The following is a 16,181-nucleotide window of genomic DNA, read 5'->3' as shown; positions in this document are numbered from 1 at the left end:
ACCTCCTCATTTCAGATTGAGAACTGAGCACCAAATTTAGCAGGAAAGGCCCCAGGTCTCTTGATAAGAGTCGTGGGGATGAAGGACTGAGTGGAGTGGGCTTTAAAGAGACCTAAACAAGGAGAGGAAAGAGAGTGTGTGAGCACAAACAAGTCTTTTGAGGTATCTGGCTACAGAGAAGTCGCTCAGCAGAGGAATTCCCTTTCTTTGCCATCATGAAATATAGCTGAGATGCATGTGCTGCTCATACCCTGCTCCCTGTATTTTCGAGTGCAGAGCTGTTCTAATTTTCAACCTGACCTGCCAGCAAGCCCTCCTATTCCTCCCTGTCAGTGTGCCTTCTGTTCACTTCCACCAGTGCTGCTTCCAAATGCAACAATTACTGAACGCTACAGCTGATCCTAATCCCTCCTCAACAATGCAGCTGCCATTTCTCATAGACCTCACCCCTGCTCTTTCTGATTTTTTTTCTCCTTTTCTTGTTTAATATTGCTTTCTTGTCTCTTGCTGCCTCTCCATGTTTTCTGATGTCTGAGCAATGAGGTTGACTTTTTCGATACAACATCAGTGACAAAGAGGATGGTTTCCTTTGCATACCCAACCTGACCACAGTAGGCAGGCAAGAGCAATCTCTGAAAGTATGGCCGTTCTCACCTGTGTACAGCACCTTTTCTGAAGGCCTAAGGGCTGGTTCATTGATGGGTTACTCAGAAGTCTGAAGCTTCCTTTAGGCTAGTCTACAGATGACTGTCACTTAGTGAATACTGCAAGGCTTCATTCAGACAATGGTGAATTTAAAAGGCAAGAACTACTTCTCACACTTCCTTATATCATTCACTCAACAGACATTATTGTGGCCTATGTGATTAAACAGTGTGAGAGATGATGCAGTTGCAGAGAAAATGGATACAGTTGCTCCCTTCATGGAGCTTTAAAGTTTTAAAGTTCTGAGTAATCCATCAGTGAACCAGCCCTTACTAATCTAGTAGGACATTTACATAAGTAAACAGACACAACATGGTATAGTCAGCGCTCTCCAAAGGGAATGCAGATGCCATGACAGCACACAGAAAGAAGGGAATTTATCCAAATTCAGGCATCATAGAAGCTTCCTTGAGAAAGTGATGTTTTTAAGAATATTGAGTTAGCTAGACTGGGACATTTCAGGGGAAGAACATGTGCAAAGGCCCAGAAGTAAGTGAGAACAGAGCATATTTGGAGGCACTGACAAAAGTTAAGAATGGCTAAGTGAGTATGTGTATATATTCTGGGATGAGGTTAGGGCACTCAAGGATAAGCAGAGATAAGGCTACAAAGAAGGAAGGGCCAGATCAGAAGCCATGTTAAAAAATTTGCACCATACCCTGGGATAAGCACCAAACTGTTAAAGGCAGTTTTCTTTGGGGAGTGAGACTGGGTAGTGGTGGGAGGACTTCACTTTAGGAATTTAACCCCCATAATGTTAGCTATTTAGTTTGATAATGCCCTGCATTACTTTCATAATTCAAATTTTTAATTAAACAAAACAAAGGTTTCAAAAGGTTACTCTAACTGCAGTGTGGAAAATGGGACTGGAAGCAGGACAAGATTAGAGGCAGGGTGAGAAGTTAGGAAGCTGTGGAAATAATTAGATGGTCTGAGTTAGAGTAAGGATAGTGGCTATGAGAAGTTGTTCAGATAAATTAGAAAGTAAAATGAAAGATCTTGGTAAAGAGTAAGGGAGAGGGAGGAAACAAAGATGACAACTAGATTTCTGACATGGGCAAATGGGTGGAAGGCAAATAGTGGTGTCATTCAATCTGGGAAAACTGGGCATGACATACGTACGGGTAAAAATGAGCTTAGATCTGGTCATATTAAGCTTCAAGTACTTAGAGGACATTCACATAGAATTAGAAGTTAATACAGAGGTCCTGAGTCTATCTTGAATGAATCTGGAAATAAAAAATGAGTTAATAGAGAGAAATATGGATATTCTCAACATATATATGGTAACTTAAAACCTGACAAAGGATGAGATTGCCCACGCATACAGAGAGAAAAAAAAGAAGGTTAGAACAGAAGTTGGAGAAAAAAGTAATATATAAAACTGAATTTCTCAGAATGATCTATGGTCCATCTGCATTAGTCTCCTGAGAAGTTTGATAAAAATGTAGAATACTTGGCTCCACCACCCCTACTGAATCAGACTACTGTAAGTGGCTTGGGAATCTGGATTTTAAGCAAGCACCCCAGATTAATTTTGTGTAAAGTTTGAGAACAACTGATACAGAAGATTGAGTGGAGGAAGACGACCTTTCCCCACCAAAAGAAAGGTTAAGGAGCTATGCTCACCCCAAAAGAAAAATGGGAATTTCCACAATAGCCAGCGGAAAAGAACATATCCATCAAAGCACAATGGGTTGGTGAAAAGTAAGCCTTCATCAGTAAATATTTGTTCAATAAATAATTGGGAAAAAATTTAAAATTTTAATTTATCTCTGTATATTTATAAGCTGCTATATTACATATTCTAGTGTAAACAAAGATAATACCTGGGTAATTTATAAGAAGAAAAAGAACAGTGGGAAATCTAAAATAACAGATTGAATGAAAATCAGTTTAATGCCAACATCTAGGACAAACTGCAAAGGTTTAGCATGTGCTTACCCAGTTAGTGAATAAACCACCATGACCTCTTAGGTCCGAGTAAATCCCAAGTAAAGTGTGTAAATGTAGAAACAGTGATCTGACAAAAAGATGAGTTCAGTTTGAAAAGCAATGAAATAAAGCTGTTAGCTTCACAGTACCATATGGATGTTCTCTCCCAGATTAACCAAATTACTTAATATAAGACCAAAAAATTAAACCACTCCTTCACTTACAAACTACTGAAACCAATAAATAAAGATTCAGCCACTTTGTCCAACTAAATCTGATAGCTCTTTCTCGGATCGTAGTCGGTGAAATACGGCTTATCAAGTTCTTCTTTGCCAAGGTTGCTAGGCTGCAGGGCATCAGTTTTGTCAGAAACCTCATTTGTTCTGAGCAGTTAGAAGGATCTGTACTCCAAAGACATTTGTTTGATAGGAGGCAACATGATTAAATAACTCCCAAATTAACTCACACCTATTTGGAATTCTCCCCCACCTACTTCCAGTTTGAAGTTAGCACAAAACATATTGCAGAGATAAAGCAAACTGGAAAAGACAGGACTTTTACTGAATTATTCCCATTTTGTGTTGAATTCTATTCTTTCATCTGTAGGTGTTATGAAAGGGAAAAAAGCACTTCAAACTTACTGAGTACAAACTGCTCACTCGTACGTTACTGTAGATTAATGCAATTTAAATTATTGCTATCACTAATGGCCACTCATTAGTGGTGTGTCTTTGGGTGATTTTCTGTCCTATTAGTTGTACTATATATTTTTAAAGCATTTTTTCCACATCTAAAATTCTATGGTTCTAAGAATGGAGAAGAGGGAAACACCAGCCAAGGAAATAAGTGTGAAATGCTGTGAAAGAGCTGATAAAATTATACTCTCAATTTAGTTAAAATTGTTAGATCTCCACTTACGAAGAATGAGAATATTCAGAGGCAATAAACCCAGTGCTACAAGTACAATGTTCTGATTAAATAAGTCTGCAACAAACTGGTAACCCTTCAAGAGTTCACCTGTTAGCTGGCAATTAGAAGGGGGAATGTGAATTTTTCCACAGAAATGATGTGATATCGTAGTTAGGTTCTTTAGGCTAATTCACAAGAATTTATTTAACCTTCAATGCAAGTGAATTTCTAGATACTTTTGAGAAAAATAGAAAATAGATGCTGCTGCACTAGCAATTAATCATAAAAAACATCAAAATGAAACAAAATTTATCTTAAGGACTATTCTTCACAGTGACATCAACCAAAAGATCCACTGGCCTCATTATAGTGTAGAGCCTCCTAGTAACCAGGTTATAACAGCCCATGCCCTAAGTCCATGGACCCCAAGTTAAGAACTACTGCTTAAATAAAGCAAAGTCTTACAGGTTTTCAGGTACAGGGGAGCTGTGTATCAGAGGAACGTCAAACAGGATCAGAGGTACTCCAAAGCTAGGAGAAAAAAGCAGAGTTGAAGGGGAAAAGAGGAGGAATGGCCTCTTAGCTGTCCCCTGACTGCAGGAGGAAAATGAATTTAGAGATTAGACCATTCTCATCACATCCCAGCTCCAGGATTCCCCAGACATTCCTGGGAATTTAGTGGCAGCTCAGTAAACACGGAACCTAAAAACATGGAAGGTATGTTTCCTACCTGAGGCAGGGACTGTGGAAAGGAACAATTCCCTCAGCTGCCATGCCAAGTACTGGACACTTGTTACTGCCAGAAGCAACTCCTATTTTGATTGTGAGGAGGCTGCCTGGAGGAGTGTCCGCTTACTTGCTCTGACTGATGCCCCATTTGAATCCCGTTATGGATCTAGGTCTTCCAACATATATGGATGTTCACACGTCTGCAGCCTGTAACTTGTGGATGCCTATCTTTATCACCTGCTAAGGCCTGAAATAGAAAAACCAAATGAATGTTCTCTTATCCTGGGAAGGACAGCTTACTGTACTTAAAAAACTTTAAATATAATGATGGAAAATGTCCCTATTTAAGTCTATTATTTGGGACAATTCAGATTTTTAATTCATAAGTACTTCTCCACATTCACTATGGGAAACAATGACCTATTTTATCTAATTTGGACAAGTTTGAATATCAGGCAGAGACTTTCAAAAAGCATTAGCCACTCTAATTTTCTAAGATCTGCCCTTACAGTTTGCCCTTAGCCCTCTCCCTGATATTGAGCCACTTTAAAACTGAAATCATACTTCTGCCCTCATTCAGATATTATAACCAAGGACAAGTAGCAACGACTTTAGTGTGTCAGTAAGAACACAGTACATATAAAGCTTTTAGTTAATTATGTTTCTGAACATAGTAATAGATATGCAGTATACCCAAATCCATGTACTAACAGGATCTTTCAATTCTTTAATAAGTATATCCACATGTGATAATTAACCACGATCTAACTGAGGTTTGGATTCAGCCTGTATTCAAATTATTGCCTGGAAGGGCAGTCTGGGTAATGCACTCACAGCTCTCAGAGTGGAACTCAGAAGCTGACTATGGTATTCAACTCTCTTTCTTTGTCTATGTGTTATTTTTTCCTCAGATTAAATCCAACTTCCCTCAGTTGGCTCTTTGTGTTACACTGTAGCACCAACTCTACTTTTGCTGGTGTAAAACTGTGTGGTTGCCTGAACTTAATACTGTGAATGTTATGTAGCAAAGCACTGGAAAATTCACTGCAAAGGATCATTAAAAAAGGCATATAGTAAAAAAAAAAAAAAAAAATCTTACTTTCCTTACTTTTAGCCCACTGCAGGGATGATTTGGCAGAGATCCAGAAGATTCTTCAGATTTCTCCCTTTCTGAAGCTAATTACCAAGTAACTCCTACTTTTCCCCACTAAAAGTTAAGTATCAGATGTACAGAAAGAAGGAATTTGTTAAAAGACCAGAATGAATGAAATCAGTCTGCTTTTCCATTGCAATGTTCAGCATATAAGCAATACATTTCTACCAGCTTTCATTTTTCACTTTTCAGCTGAGTGGCAGGACACCAAAACGGGAAGGAGAAGTCAATGTCAGAGAGAAAAAATAGCTGTGGCCAAAAACAATACTGCAGAAGAGCCAATAGGAAAAGGGTTCCCCCAATTGCAGCAGGAATGACTTAATTCCCTCTCTCCTTCCATAAAGACCTCAGGGAAAACCATCATCAGAAAACAAAAGAAAGGTGGAAGCAACCAAGACTCACCTAAGACTGCCAATATTTTTGTTAAAGAGATGAACGTGCAGTGTTTTCTAGGGTTTCTGAAACACACATATATAAATCTCAGCTGGTACAGCCATGAAAAGATTTTGTTTTAATGGAAGTTCGGTATAAAAAAAAATGTCACCCTATAAGAAATCAGTCATTTTTCAGGTATACCGAAAACCACTCACCAATACCAATGCTGAGTTTTAAATTATGTTTAACTCATTATACTCATGATAAAATTTGCCATCATATGACAGATCTAAACGTGAACCTCACTTTATACAATAGTAAACCTTGCACTGTGTTCCTATGAGCATCCATTACACACAACCCAAAGGTCCAGTACTTTCACGTGATAATGATCAATACATGAGATCACCGGGCCAAACTGCATGGCACACACTTCACTTTGTAAATGTTTAGCTGGACTTTTCAGAAAGGCTCTCAAGAGCTGGAAGTCATTAAGTTTAACAAGATTATGCAGCAGAACCCACACACTTATTCTGGGCATGAGGTTCATCACAAAACGTAGGCAATAAAAGTTCTGTAAGAAAAGTCGTTCCTTTGAGAAATTAGTTCAGGCATACAAGAATCCAGGAAATTGCATATCCTCCTTGCCCCCGCTGGGTCACAGGAACTAGGTAAAGAAACAATGCAAAGTACACTGGGAAACATGGGCTGAAAAGATACAGGCAACGCCACCAGAGGCGTCTTCAAGCGTTCCTTCGGAAAGAGAGTGTTTGCTCTAATGAGCCACTTTTGACCTGAGTAACGGTACAAGCTGGAATCACCACGGCCTGGCACGAATTCCAGCATGTGGAAGAGGAAACTGGGCGAAGTAGCATTACATGAACCACTGACTAGGGGGGCCGAGCTGTCACCGATCGCCCTGGAGCTCACGCACACCCGGCGCCGCCACCTGCTTTCTACTTCCTCGGGGAGGGCTGGTGACGCGTGGGCCCGAGAGGACCCAAAGGCAGGGGTAATAAATCTGTGGTTTCTAAAGCACAAGCACAAGAAAAGTCCCCGGGGCCCGACACCCCACCGCGGGGCGACTCTTCGCACGCGGCGAGCAGCCGCAGGGGTGGAAGGCTGAGAACTTGCAGGAGACCCAGGCGAGGGCCAAGCACAAATGGGGAGGGGTCGGCGCCGAGTCTGTGCACCGGGGTCGCCCGGGCCTCCGCGCCGGGACCATGGGAAGGAAAGCTTGGGGCAGGGCCGCACGTAGCCAAAAGCCAGGAGCTAGACCCAGGAATTCCTCGGGGCGAAGCTGAGAGCGGGTGCGGGTGGAGAGGGACGCTCTGACCACTACCTGCTGCTGGATCTTCCCGTCCTCCGTGACGACCCAGTGCGTGGTGGCGAAGGCCCCTCGAGCCGCTACACTCAACAAGGCAGAAAGGCTGAGGAGCCAGCCTGGGCCGGAGCAAGGTGGCAGCTCACACCGGCCGCGGACCCCCACCGCCGCAGCCATCTTGCCCCCCCGGCCGGGCCGCTCACACCGGAAGCGGAAGCGGGGCCCATAAGCCCGCCATGTTAGGAAGGTCGGCTCTGGTGGAGGAGGAGCCGCGGGGCTCTGCCCTCCTCAGCGTCCGTTTGGGCGGCGGGGCCGCGGGGCCTCTTGGCTAACTGGTCGGAGGCCGCTTCTTAATTTTCTGTGCGCGATACGATTTCGTATTGTGGGAACCAGAGGGAGATAAAAGTAGTAAGCCTAAATGAGAGGACTCCGAGTATATACACACATAGATATGTATTTTTTAAATAAAGTTTGGTTTTTATTTTTATTTTTATTTGTTTAGAATAGTTGGGAAATAAAAGGTACGTTTTTGAAACATCTGTCAGAAAAGTGGGTTCTTTTATTCCCTCTTCTTCCCGTAGTGAAAGCTTCAGATTGGGAGGCTTGCTAGCCCGGGGCGGCGCTGTCCGTCAGCAAGCCCCGAGCCACGGGTGTAGCTTTAAAAAATAGAGATTAAAATAACACATTTTACTTAACCCACTACATGCAACATAGTATTAAATATAAACTGTATCAAAGTTATTGAGATATTTTACTTTTTTTACTAAATCTTCGAAATAAATCGGTATGTATTTTTACACTTAGGCCTGTCTAAATTGTGACTAGCCAGATTGCAGGGTTTAGTAGCCACATGTGGCTAGTGGCTGCCTTTCTGGGCAGTGTAGGTCTAGACTGGAGGCCTAGGGCTGGTGACCAGCAGCACTGGCATCGCCTAGGAGTTTATTAGAAATGCACATTCTCAAAAAAAAAATAGATTGTTATAGGAAAGAAACGCATTCTCACCATTCTTTCCCACTCCGTCAGATACTGTCTTTAACAAGAGTCCCCAGTGACCGGTATGTGCATTACAATCTGGGAAGCACTTTTAGTGAATCAACATGCAGGCCAAGTGACTAGCGTGACTTCTAGCTTCCAGTTAGATATGTTGTTTTAGGTATTTCAGGGGCTGCTTTCTAGCTTTGTGTGTCATTTTCTATTTAGGTTCATTATGCTTTTGGTTTTCTTTTTGGGAAAAGGATGATCCGAATTTTGCCCGACCGCTTCCCTACATGATGTACTGTGGGAAAACAAAAATAATTGTCAGGTTATTAAACACCACTTGGTGCTATGGGAGCAATGACTGCAGCATTTTTTTTTTTCCTTCTGAGAACAGCTTTTCTTGGAGTGAAATAATGAACATTCATTTCATAAAAAAATGTGTGGCATATGTGCTCTTTGTCTAGTACCCTGCTGGACACTGGGTATGGAAATCTTACCACAGAGTAATGTGCAGTTCAGCGGGACGCCAGCAGGTTAACAACTGAAATATAGAATAATCAGGGTGTGTAAGGGCGTATATGTAGAAAAGAGAGCAATCAACCGGGTGAAAGGTTTGGAGCAAAGGTGCTGTTTAGGCAGCATACCAAGTGTGAAAAGGTGAAATCAGTGGCAGGTTGTGAGGATTTCTTGTATGTCTTACCAAGGAATTTATATATAGACAATGGAAAGTGTTCCAAAGTTTTGAAATAGAACTGTGGCAAGTGACAGAGTCCCCTTGCTCTCAGCATTTTATTTTAAAGGGTAGAAGTTGACTTTGTTATTAACTCTGTATAAAGCTGCTAAATAAATGGCAATCATCGTCTAACATTTGTTTCAGATCATTCAGCTAATAAATGGCAGAGCTAAATTTCTTTTCACATTTACTTGACTCTAGAGCCTGAGTCTCACTTGAGGGTTTCATCGCTGGGCAAGTTCACTCTGGGTTTGATGAGACCGAAAAATGATAATGGAACATTCTTGGTGTGAAAGGGTTTATACCCAGCTTTATTTTCGTGGTGGCAGGTCAAGCACTATAGTCTCGCCCACCTCAGGGCACGTCTACATGCAACAAGCTAATCTCTGCCTCTGGACCTCTCCGCTGCCCTGAAGCCCCAGAACACTGGGTGGAGCACTCTATACAGAGTCAGTAGTAACTTATGGCCCACATGTGTGCAAGCCTACACCTGTGAGCATTGCACGTGCACAGTGGGCAAGCAGACTGGGGTCAGGTGAGAATCCTGCTGATGGAACTTCCGTTTTCCTTACAGTGAGCCTGGATGAAGGATGGTGAGGAGTTTGAGAGAAACCCCAACATCATCTGTTTCCGCTCAGCAATTTCCTTAATATGCACATATTAACCTGTAAAGGAGCAGAAGAATCATGGCTTCTGTAGTTTCAATGTACCACCCACCTCTTTTCCCTGTGTGTAACCCTTGCCATTTAGGATCCTGTGGATAAAATTAGAGTTCCTGTGGCCAGGATTCTCACCTGGCCATAGTTGACTAGCTCACTGCACATCTGTGGGCATTACATGGCTGTTGACTCTATAAAAAGAGCTCCGCCCAGTGCTCTGGGCATGACATGGTGGCAGGGCTGCAAGGCTGCAGGAGAGCAGAGCAGAGGCTGGAGTGGTGGCAGCGCCAAGGACGGAGGCCCGGAGGACGGCTGTGTGGGATGACTGTGCAGAGAGGCGCAGAGGACAGCTGTGTGGGATGGCTGTGCAGACAGGGGGGCCCAGAAGCAGACTGTCTTGCTGCATAGAGACTCGCTCTGAGTGAATGGGATTCTAGTGACTGACCTGCCATCTGGAAATAAAGTTGGATATAACCCTTTCACCCCAAAGAATGTTTTGCTGTCAATTTCTTTGGTCACACTGAATCCATAGCGAACTTGCCTGGGGCTGAAATCCATTGGTAAGACAATTGGCGAAAGTCGGCAGGGTTCATTGTTGACCAAGGAAAAAGATAAGCTGCCCTTATGGGAGCGGTGCTTCAGCGGGCTGCCCCTGTGAATGGGAAGACAATGGATCATCCCCCAATGGGTATGTGGTCTGAGGTGGCTTGCCTCCTAGAGGACTGGGCCCCACCCCAGGACTGGAGGCAAGTGGAGGTAACACTTGAGGCTGTAGGGGTGGCCCTTGGTATAATAAGTAGATCCTTTGAGAAGCAGAGTGCCCATGAGGCAGTGGGGAGTGTGGGTTGGCTGCTTCTCACAGTATCAATAAAGTCTACAGAGGAGACCCAAGAAATGGCGGTGCGTGAACGTGAGCTGCAAACTTCTGTGGATTCCCTGAGAAGGGAGATGGCATTGATGCAAGAGAAGGCGGCATGAGAACACCGGCAGCAAGGTACCATTGGAGATGAGACGGCAGCACTGCCAGGTGTTCTGAAGGCGGAAGAGGCCATCAAGGAAAAGGATGAACTCCTGAGGGAAGCACAGGCGGATGTGGCACGAGAACGTCAGCTGCGAAGCATTGTGCTGAAGGTAAGAGATCTTCTGAAGACTGAGCTGGCATTGTTGCGAGGCATGGTAGCAGAGGAGGCACTTGGGGGAGTGGAGAGAAAGGTGCCATCAGCCCCAGAAATGGAGAAACTGGGGAAGGATAAAGGGGTGGTGCTGGAGGCACTGGTCCCTCCTGTATTGAAAGCACACCCAGTGGTTGTAAAGAAAATTAAGACCCAGCAGCTGAAAGTTCCCCAAGGAGAGGAGCAGCCCCCTCCCCAGGTCGTGGAGCACTCTATGGACCACCCCTATACTCAGGCTGAGCCGGTGGCTGTGGGACTTAGGGGTGGATGGAATTGTTCTTTCGGAATCAGAGATAGGAAAGCCGTCTTCCCTGATAGTGCATCCCGCATTGAGGCAGCGATTACAAAATGTGGGGTGACATGTACAGTAGCTGAAGCGATGAGAACCCGGAAAGAAGTAAGACCTATTACAGGAGGAATTTGAGGTGCCCTGTGAGGGTTACCAGGACCCAGATGTGGGTTGATTTGATACGGGCAGGAGTAGATGGAAGGAAATTAGATGGGAAGCCAAATAGGATCTTACTGGAGCTATGGCAACAACTGAAACCAGAGCAGCAGTTCCAGCCATTAAGGCCAAAGAGGTAGAGGTCAGAGACAAAGCCATGAGTCTGGCCTGTGTGTCTGCAAGACTTTTTGCTGGAGAGGCTGGAGAACAATGTTCAAGCTTCCTTGCACAGGGACCACTGCAGAGGACTAAGGGCACATAGATTGAGAGGAGAGAATCCTGGAGGGGTGGAGTGTGGATAAAATGAGGGTTCCTGTCACCAGGATTCTCACCTGGCCCTAGTTGACTAGCTCACTGCACACCTGTGGGCATTACATGGCTGTTGACTCTATAAAGAGCTCCACCCAGCTCTGGGCGTGACATGGTGGCAGGGCTGCAAGGCTGCAGGAGAGCAGAGCAGAGGCTGGAGTGGTGGCAGCGCCGAGGACAGAGGCCTGGAGGATGGCTGTGTGGGACGACTGTGCAGAGAGGCCCAGAGCATGGCTGTGTGGGATGACTGTGCGGGACGGCTATGCAGGCAGAGAGGCCCAGAGTATGGCTGTGTGGGACAGCTGTGCAGAGAAGCCGAGGATGGCTGTATGGGATGGCTGTGCAGACAGAGGGGCCCAGAGGCAGAGACTGGCTTGCTGCATGCAGACTCGCTCTGAGTGGATAGGATTTTAGTGACTGACCTGCCACCTGGAAATAAAGTTGGGTATAACCCTTTCACCCCAAGAACATTTACTGTCAATTTCTTTGGTCACATTGAATCTTTAGTGACCTTGCCCAGGGCTGAAACCCATTGGCAAGACAGTAACACTCTGGTATAAATTGTTATCTTTTGCTTCATAGTAAACCAAACTAAATCTTAGTGGCTTAGATGTTAAGCTTTAAAACATGATTTATTATATTTCATAGTTTGTTGGCTAGACTCAGCTTGATGATTCTTCCCCTCTGCTGTTGGCTGGGGTTGCTCACAAGGGTGTGTTCAGCTGGCACCTTGGCTGGGGCTGGAATGTCCCCAAGTGGCTCCATACACGTCTTGTGCTTTAACTGAAGTGCCTGAAATGGCTAGGAGTGGCTGGCCCTCAGGGTAGTTACAGAGGCTTCTCACATGGTGGCTCAAGGCTCCAAGAGAGTGGAAGTCGAAGCTGCCAGGCTCTTTGAGGGCTAGCCCCAGAACTGGCAGTGTCACTTCTGAATTCCATTGATCAAAGTAAGTGACAAGGCTAGTCCGGATTCAAGGGAAATGAAAATGTACTCATCTTGTTAAGTGAGGCAGCATGTTCAAGCAGGAATGGAAGGAGTTATGGGCAGCCTGCTATGTACAGTTAATTCCTTTTTTTGAATTGAATGGAGGCTGAGAGGGTGGATAAGGAGGGAAGCTGGTTATGGCAGGAAGGGCTGTACAGGTGTATCTCCCTAATAGCTACATGCAAAGCGAAGAGGATATTCAAAGGTGAGGCAGAGTATACCTAAATACAGTAATTTCACTTAGAAATACTTTGCCAAATACATCAGGCAGTCTGAAGCATAAGGATTACTACGGATGAGAAGTGTCCAGTCATGATTTGGCAAGTATCTGATGTTTTGATAAAAAGAACCAAATTCTATTTTCAGAGGACTGTATTAGCTTTCAAAAATGAGTCCAAGAGGATGAAAATTAAAGACAACTTGCAGGACTAAACTCCTGGAAGGCAGAGCAGTAACTTATCCACTTTAATATTTTTATGGTTGCTTGGTACCATAAATTCTTTTACAGATTTAACATGTGTTGCAGCCTATCTCTAAATAGCAATCAATAAATGTTAATGAATACCCAAGAATCTAATCATAACACATCAAGACATAAGACAAAATTACAAAAGGAAATTTATTTCAAAAGCGTAAGGGAACATTTACATTTGAACAAGGTGATAAACAGGTGTCTTGCAAAAGAAAAAAAATCCATGGCACGAAGTTTTTCATTCAAATTTCTGAAGCAACAGTAAGCTATGTTGTGTACTATTGCCTTATGAAAACGGAAGGGGAACAATGAAGTGTAAAGGAAGGAACACCGTCAACTCAGTATCAAACTTGATAAAGTCAAGTCACTTCTGCTCAGATCTGTGTTCACCAATATGCTTAAAGAAAAAGAGGAAAAGTTACACTTAATGTTCAAATTTACGTAACCATAGTCCCAATACAATTTCTGTACTTGAAATGGCTTTAGGCCACTGGCTGACCTGCATGTGAGGTTATCTACTGGTCACAGTTTTCAAATGGCACTTCTATGTTCCTATATTTGTTCAGATTCCAAGGGAACTTAGTTAGGTTCAGCTCAGTCTTTTGGAATGTTTAGAGATTATTGCCACCACTCCATAGTCAAGCTGACCAACTTCTTTGCTCATTTGTTTCATTCTAGTCTTTAAAAAATATTTTTTCCATCGACATGTGCAGTAATTCTAAAAAAGGGGTTTTTGCTTTTTCCCCAAGGTAGAGGTAATGCTAATGAAGACACCTGCACTGGAATCACAAACTGTTCCTCAAAAAGTATGTCGAACTACTAGAAAACGTCCTTCAGGCATTGGATCTGAATAGCAAACTTGGGGAGGGAAGATTAACTGTGGAACAAAAATATATGAGAAACATTCAAATGCAGAGCAAAGGGCCTATGCTACTAAAAATGCCCATGACATTAAACACTCCACAACCCCCCCATCTGTTTTAACCTAAGGATTCTATTGGCTAACTCATACAACAATTTTGATTAATAACCTGAGATGTTAAAATCTTGAAAGTGGCAAAAGCAAACTGAGAGAGCATCCCTTACTTAGCGGCACACCATGTTTTCAAGTCACTTTTCTTGGGTTGCCCCGGTTATTAAATCCCCAAATTCTAAATTACCTATCTCATCCTGCAGAAACCTACATGTACATCAGATTCAATATTTTGGCTATATTTCTCCAACAGGGATCTCCAGATTCATGTTTGAAAATGCACGCTTTATGTTTTAGTTTTAATAATAATCATGTAAGTGCAACTAATTCAAAATCTCTCACTACTGGGAGGAAAACCTAGATAGCAAGTTAATAATGGGTTCAGCCTCAAAAGGATAATCACTGTGTCAAAGACTACCCGTTCCTGGAATTTTAAAGAATGATTTATGTTGTGTAGTCAAGTTTCACAGCATGCATATATATATATATATATACATATATATATGCATATATATACACACACACACATATATATGAGTATGTATGCATATTATACATACACATTTCTATTCAAATAGTAAGACCCCATATTCAAAAGTTTACATCACAACATATGGAGAAGAGTTAAGCAGTGCAAAGCAACTTACTTTCTCCTAATAATGTAATGTCATTTCTACATTTTAAGAAAGGTGATAAGTATTCTGCTTTTATAACACTAGGTAGGAACGATGCACCATTGCCTAGCAGCTTTATTAAAAAAAATAAAATGTTAAGACTGACATTACTCTTCTCCATATATTGGGCAAAAAAATAAGAGGGGAGAGGAAAATCATTAACCTTTCAACACTGATGCTCTTTACCAGTTATCAGAAACAGACTGATTTTCATTACATTTTAGACTTGAATAGCTCTCAATTACAAATCAGTAAGATGTTTAAAAGATTCACAATATGAAGTCTGAATAATGATGATACTGCAAAAACAAGTCAAGACTGTGGACAAAGCGTCCAAAAATATCGCTGTGGTTTTACCTTGGACACAACCATGGTCTGTTACAAAAGTAGATCATACATACAAAGGTATAAAGAACATTTAAGTTTTTAGCTGAAGGCAGCAGTCCTTTTAAAGGGATATCCCCGGCAATCCAATGAGTAGTAGAATTTAAGCATATTAAGCTTGTGACAATGTTGAAGAATGTGGTGTCTTATTCAGTAGAGTCTTCCCCGACTACGATTTCCTCGGGTTCCCCAACCTCGGCCACCTCTACTTCCCCTGAAGGCTCCTCTCTGCTCTACGAAAAAGCAAACAAGGGTTTAGGTCTTGCTCAGGACTTCATGGTACAGCAAACACAGAAGAAATGTAGCTTGTACTTCTGAATGTAGCATTAGGCTCTACAAAAGCAACACTGGCATTTGCTAGTCTGTCAACAAATTCAATCTGTTCACAAAACAAGGGCAACATTATATATCATGGCACATATGGCAAGGTGCCAAATGTATTCATAGCAGTTACTCAATTAAAGATATCCTATTAAAATAAGATATTTCAAGGTGACAATATTATGGTAACACTTTATTTTGGTGCCTGTCACTACCAAAGATAGTTAATGAAATGATAATCATTTCTATACTTAATATGGAGTTAACAAAAAGAGCCACTGGCCTTGAAGAGTTAATGCCATATATTAAAATATCTGAAATTGTCAATGATCAATTTTGAAAAATTAGGCTAGACTGAATAACGTACCTTTCAAATTCAACGAATTGACAATTTGTTTTGATCACAATATTTCAAGCACCTGGACTCACAAAAATGTAGATATAAATGCTGACAGCTTTTCTTACTACTTTATCAGCTAGCTACATGAGCTGCTCAGTGTTGCCAAAAAGCTGATATGCATACATAACGTTTGGATTACTGATATAAATTAAGCATATCTTTTGCTGAAAAACCAGGTCACTTGTGTCATACAGTAGAATGAGTCTTTCATTCATTGGTCAGTCTCTTTTGTAGCTCTAGAGAAATATTTCTCAAAGGAGTCTTTCCAGTGAAGAAAACTGAAGTTATCAGCAAGGCTGAACTTTTCATCATGCATAAATTAATTGAGTCTCAAGTTTACAATCCCAGAGATCAAATCTGTTCATTGAACTTTCAAACTTCCTCATTGTAGCAATCTTGTTAGGAGCAATAAAAACCACCTGGTATTGTCATTTTTGATCCATAATATTGGAAGCCTGAAACATTCCTATGAAGTCATTATTGTAATCCATTCTTTGCCATTATGGCTAGTAATACAGTTACCTTATTTGGGTGATATTTTTGTGTT

General features: G+C 42.3%; 2 protein-coding genes across 7 annotated transcripts in view; both read right to left on the bottom strand.

The window, feature by feature from the left end:
- The window catches only part of TTC17 (tetratricopeptide repeat domain 17), a 139,332-nt gene extending 131,994 nt beyond the window's left edge, over nt 1-7,338 (bottom strand). For 4 of the 5 annotated variants that reach the window (XM_036996675.2, XM_036996676.2, XM_036996678.2 and 1 more), the window contains exon 1: nt 7,149-7,338. In XM_036996675.2, the coding sequence (XP_036852570.1) occupies nt 7,149-7,307 (159 nt within the window). In that variant the 5' untranslated portion in view covers nt 7,308-7,338. Of the gene's footprint in view, nt 1-4,279; nt 4,406-7,148 lie in introns of those variants that run through there. The other variant, XM_036996677.2, reaches the window with a different exon arrangement.
- A 5,677-nt stretch (nt 7,339-13,015) lies between these two features.
- API5 (apoptosis inhibitor 5) overlaps nt 13,016-16,181 on the bottom strand; it is a 40,260-nt gene continuing 37,094 nt past the window's right edge. Inside the window, exon 14 of one of the 2 annotated variants that reach the window (XM_017669576.3) lies at nt 13,016-15,146. In XM_017669576.3, coding sequence (XP_017525065.1) covers nt 15,064-15,146 — 83 coding nt within the window. In that variant the 3' untranslated portion in view covers nt 13,016-15,063. The remainder of the gene's footprint in view (nt 15,147-16,181) is intronic. The other variant, XM_017669577.3, reaches the window with a different exon arrangement.

The sequence above is a fragment of the Manis javanica genome, chromosome 11 (assembly GCF_040802235.1).
Source record: "Manis javanica isolate MJ-LG chromosome 11, MJ_LKY, whole genome shotgun sequence".
Classification (NCBI taxonomy): domain Eukaryota; kingdom Metazoa; phylum Chordata; class Mammalia; order Pholidota; family Manidae; genus Manis; species Manis javanica.
The sequence above is the reverse complement of the archived record's forward strand: the minus strand, read 5'-3'. Positions and strand labels throughout refer to the sequence as shown.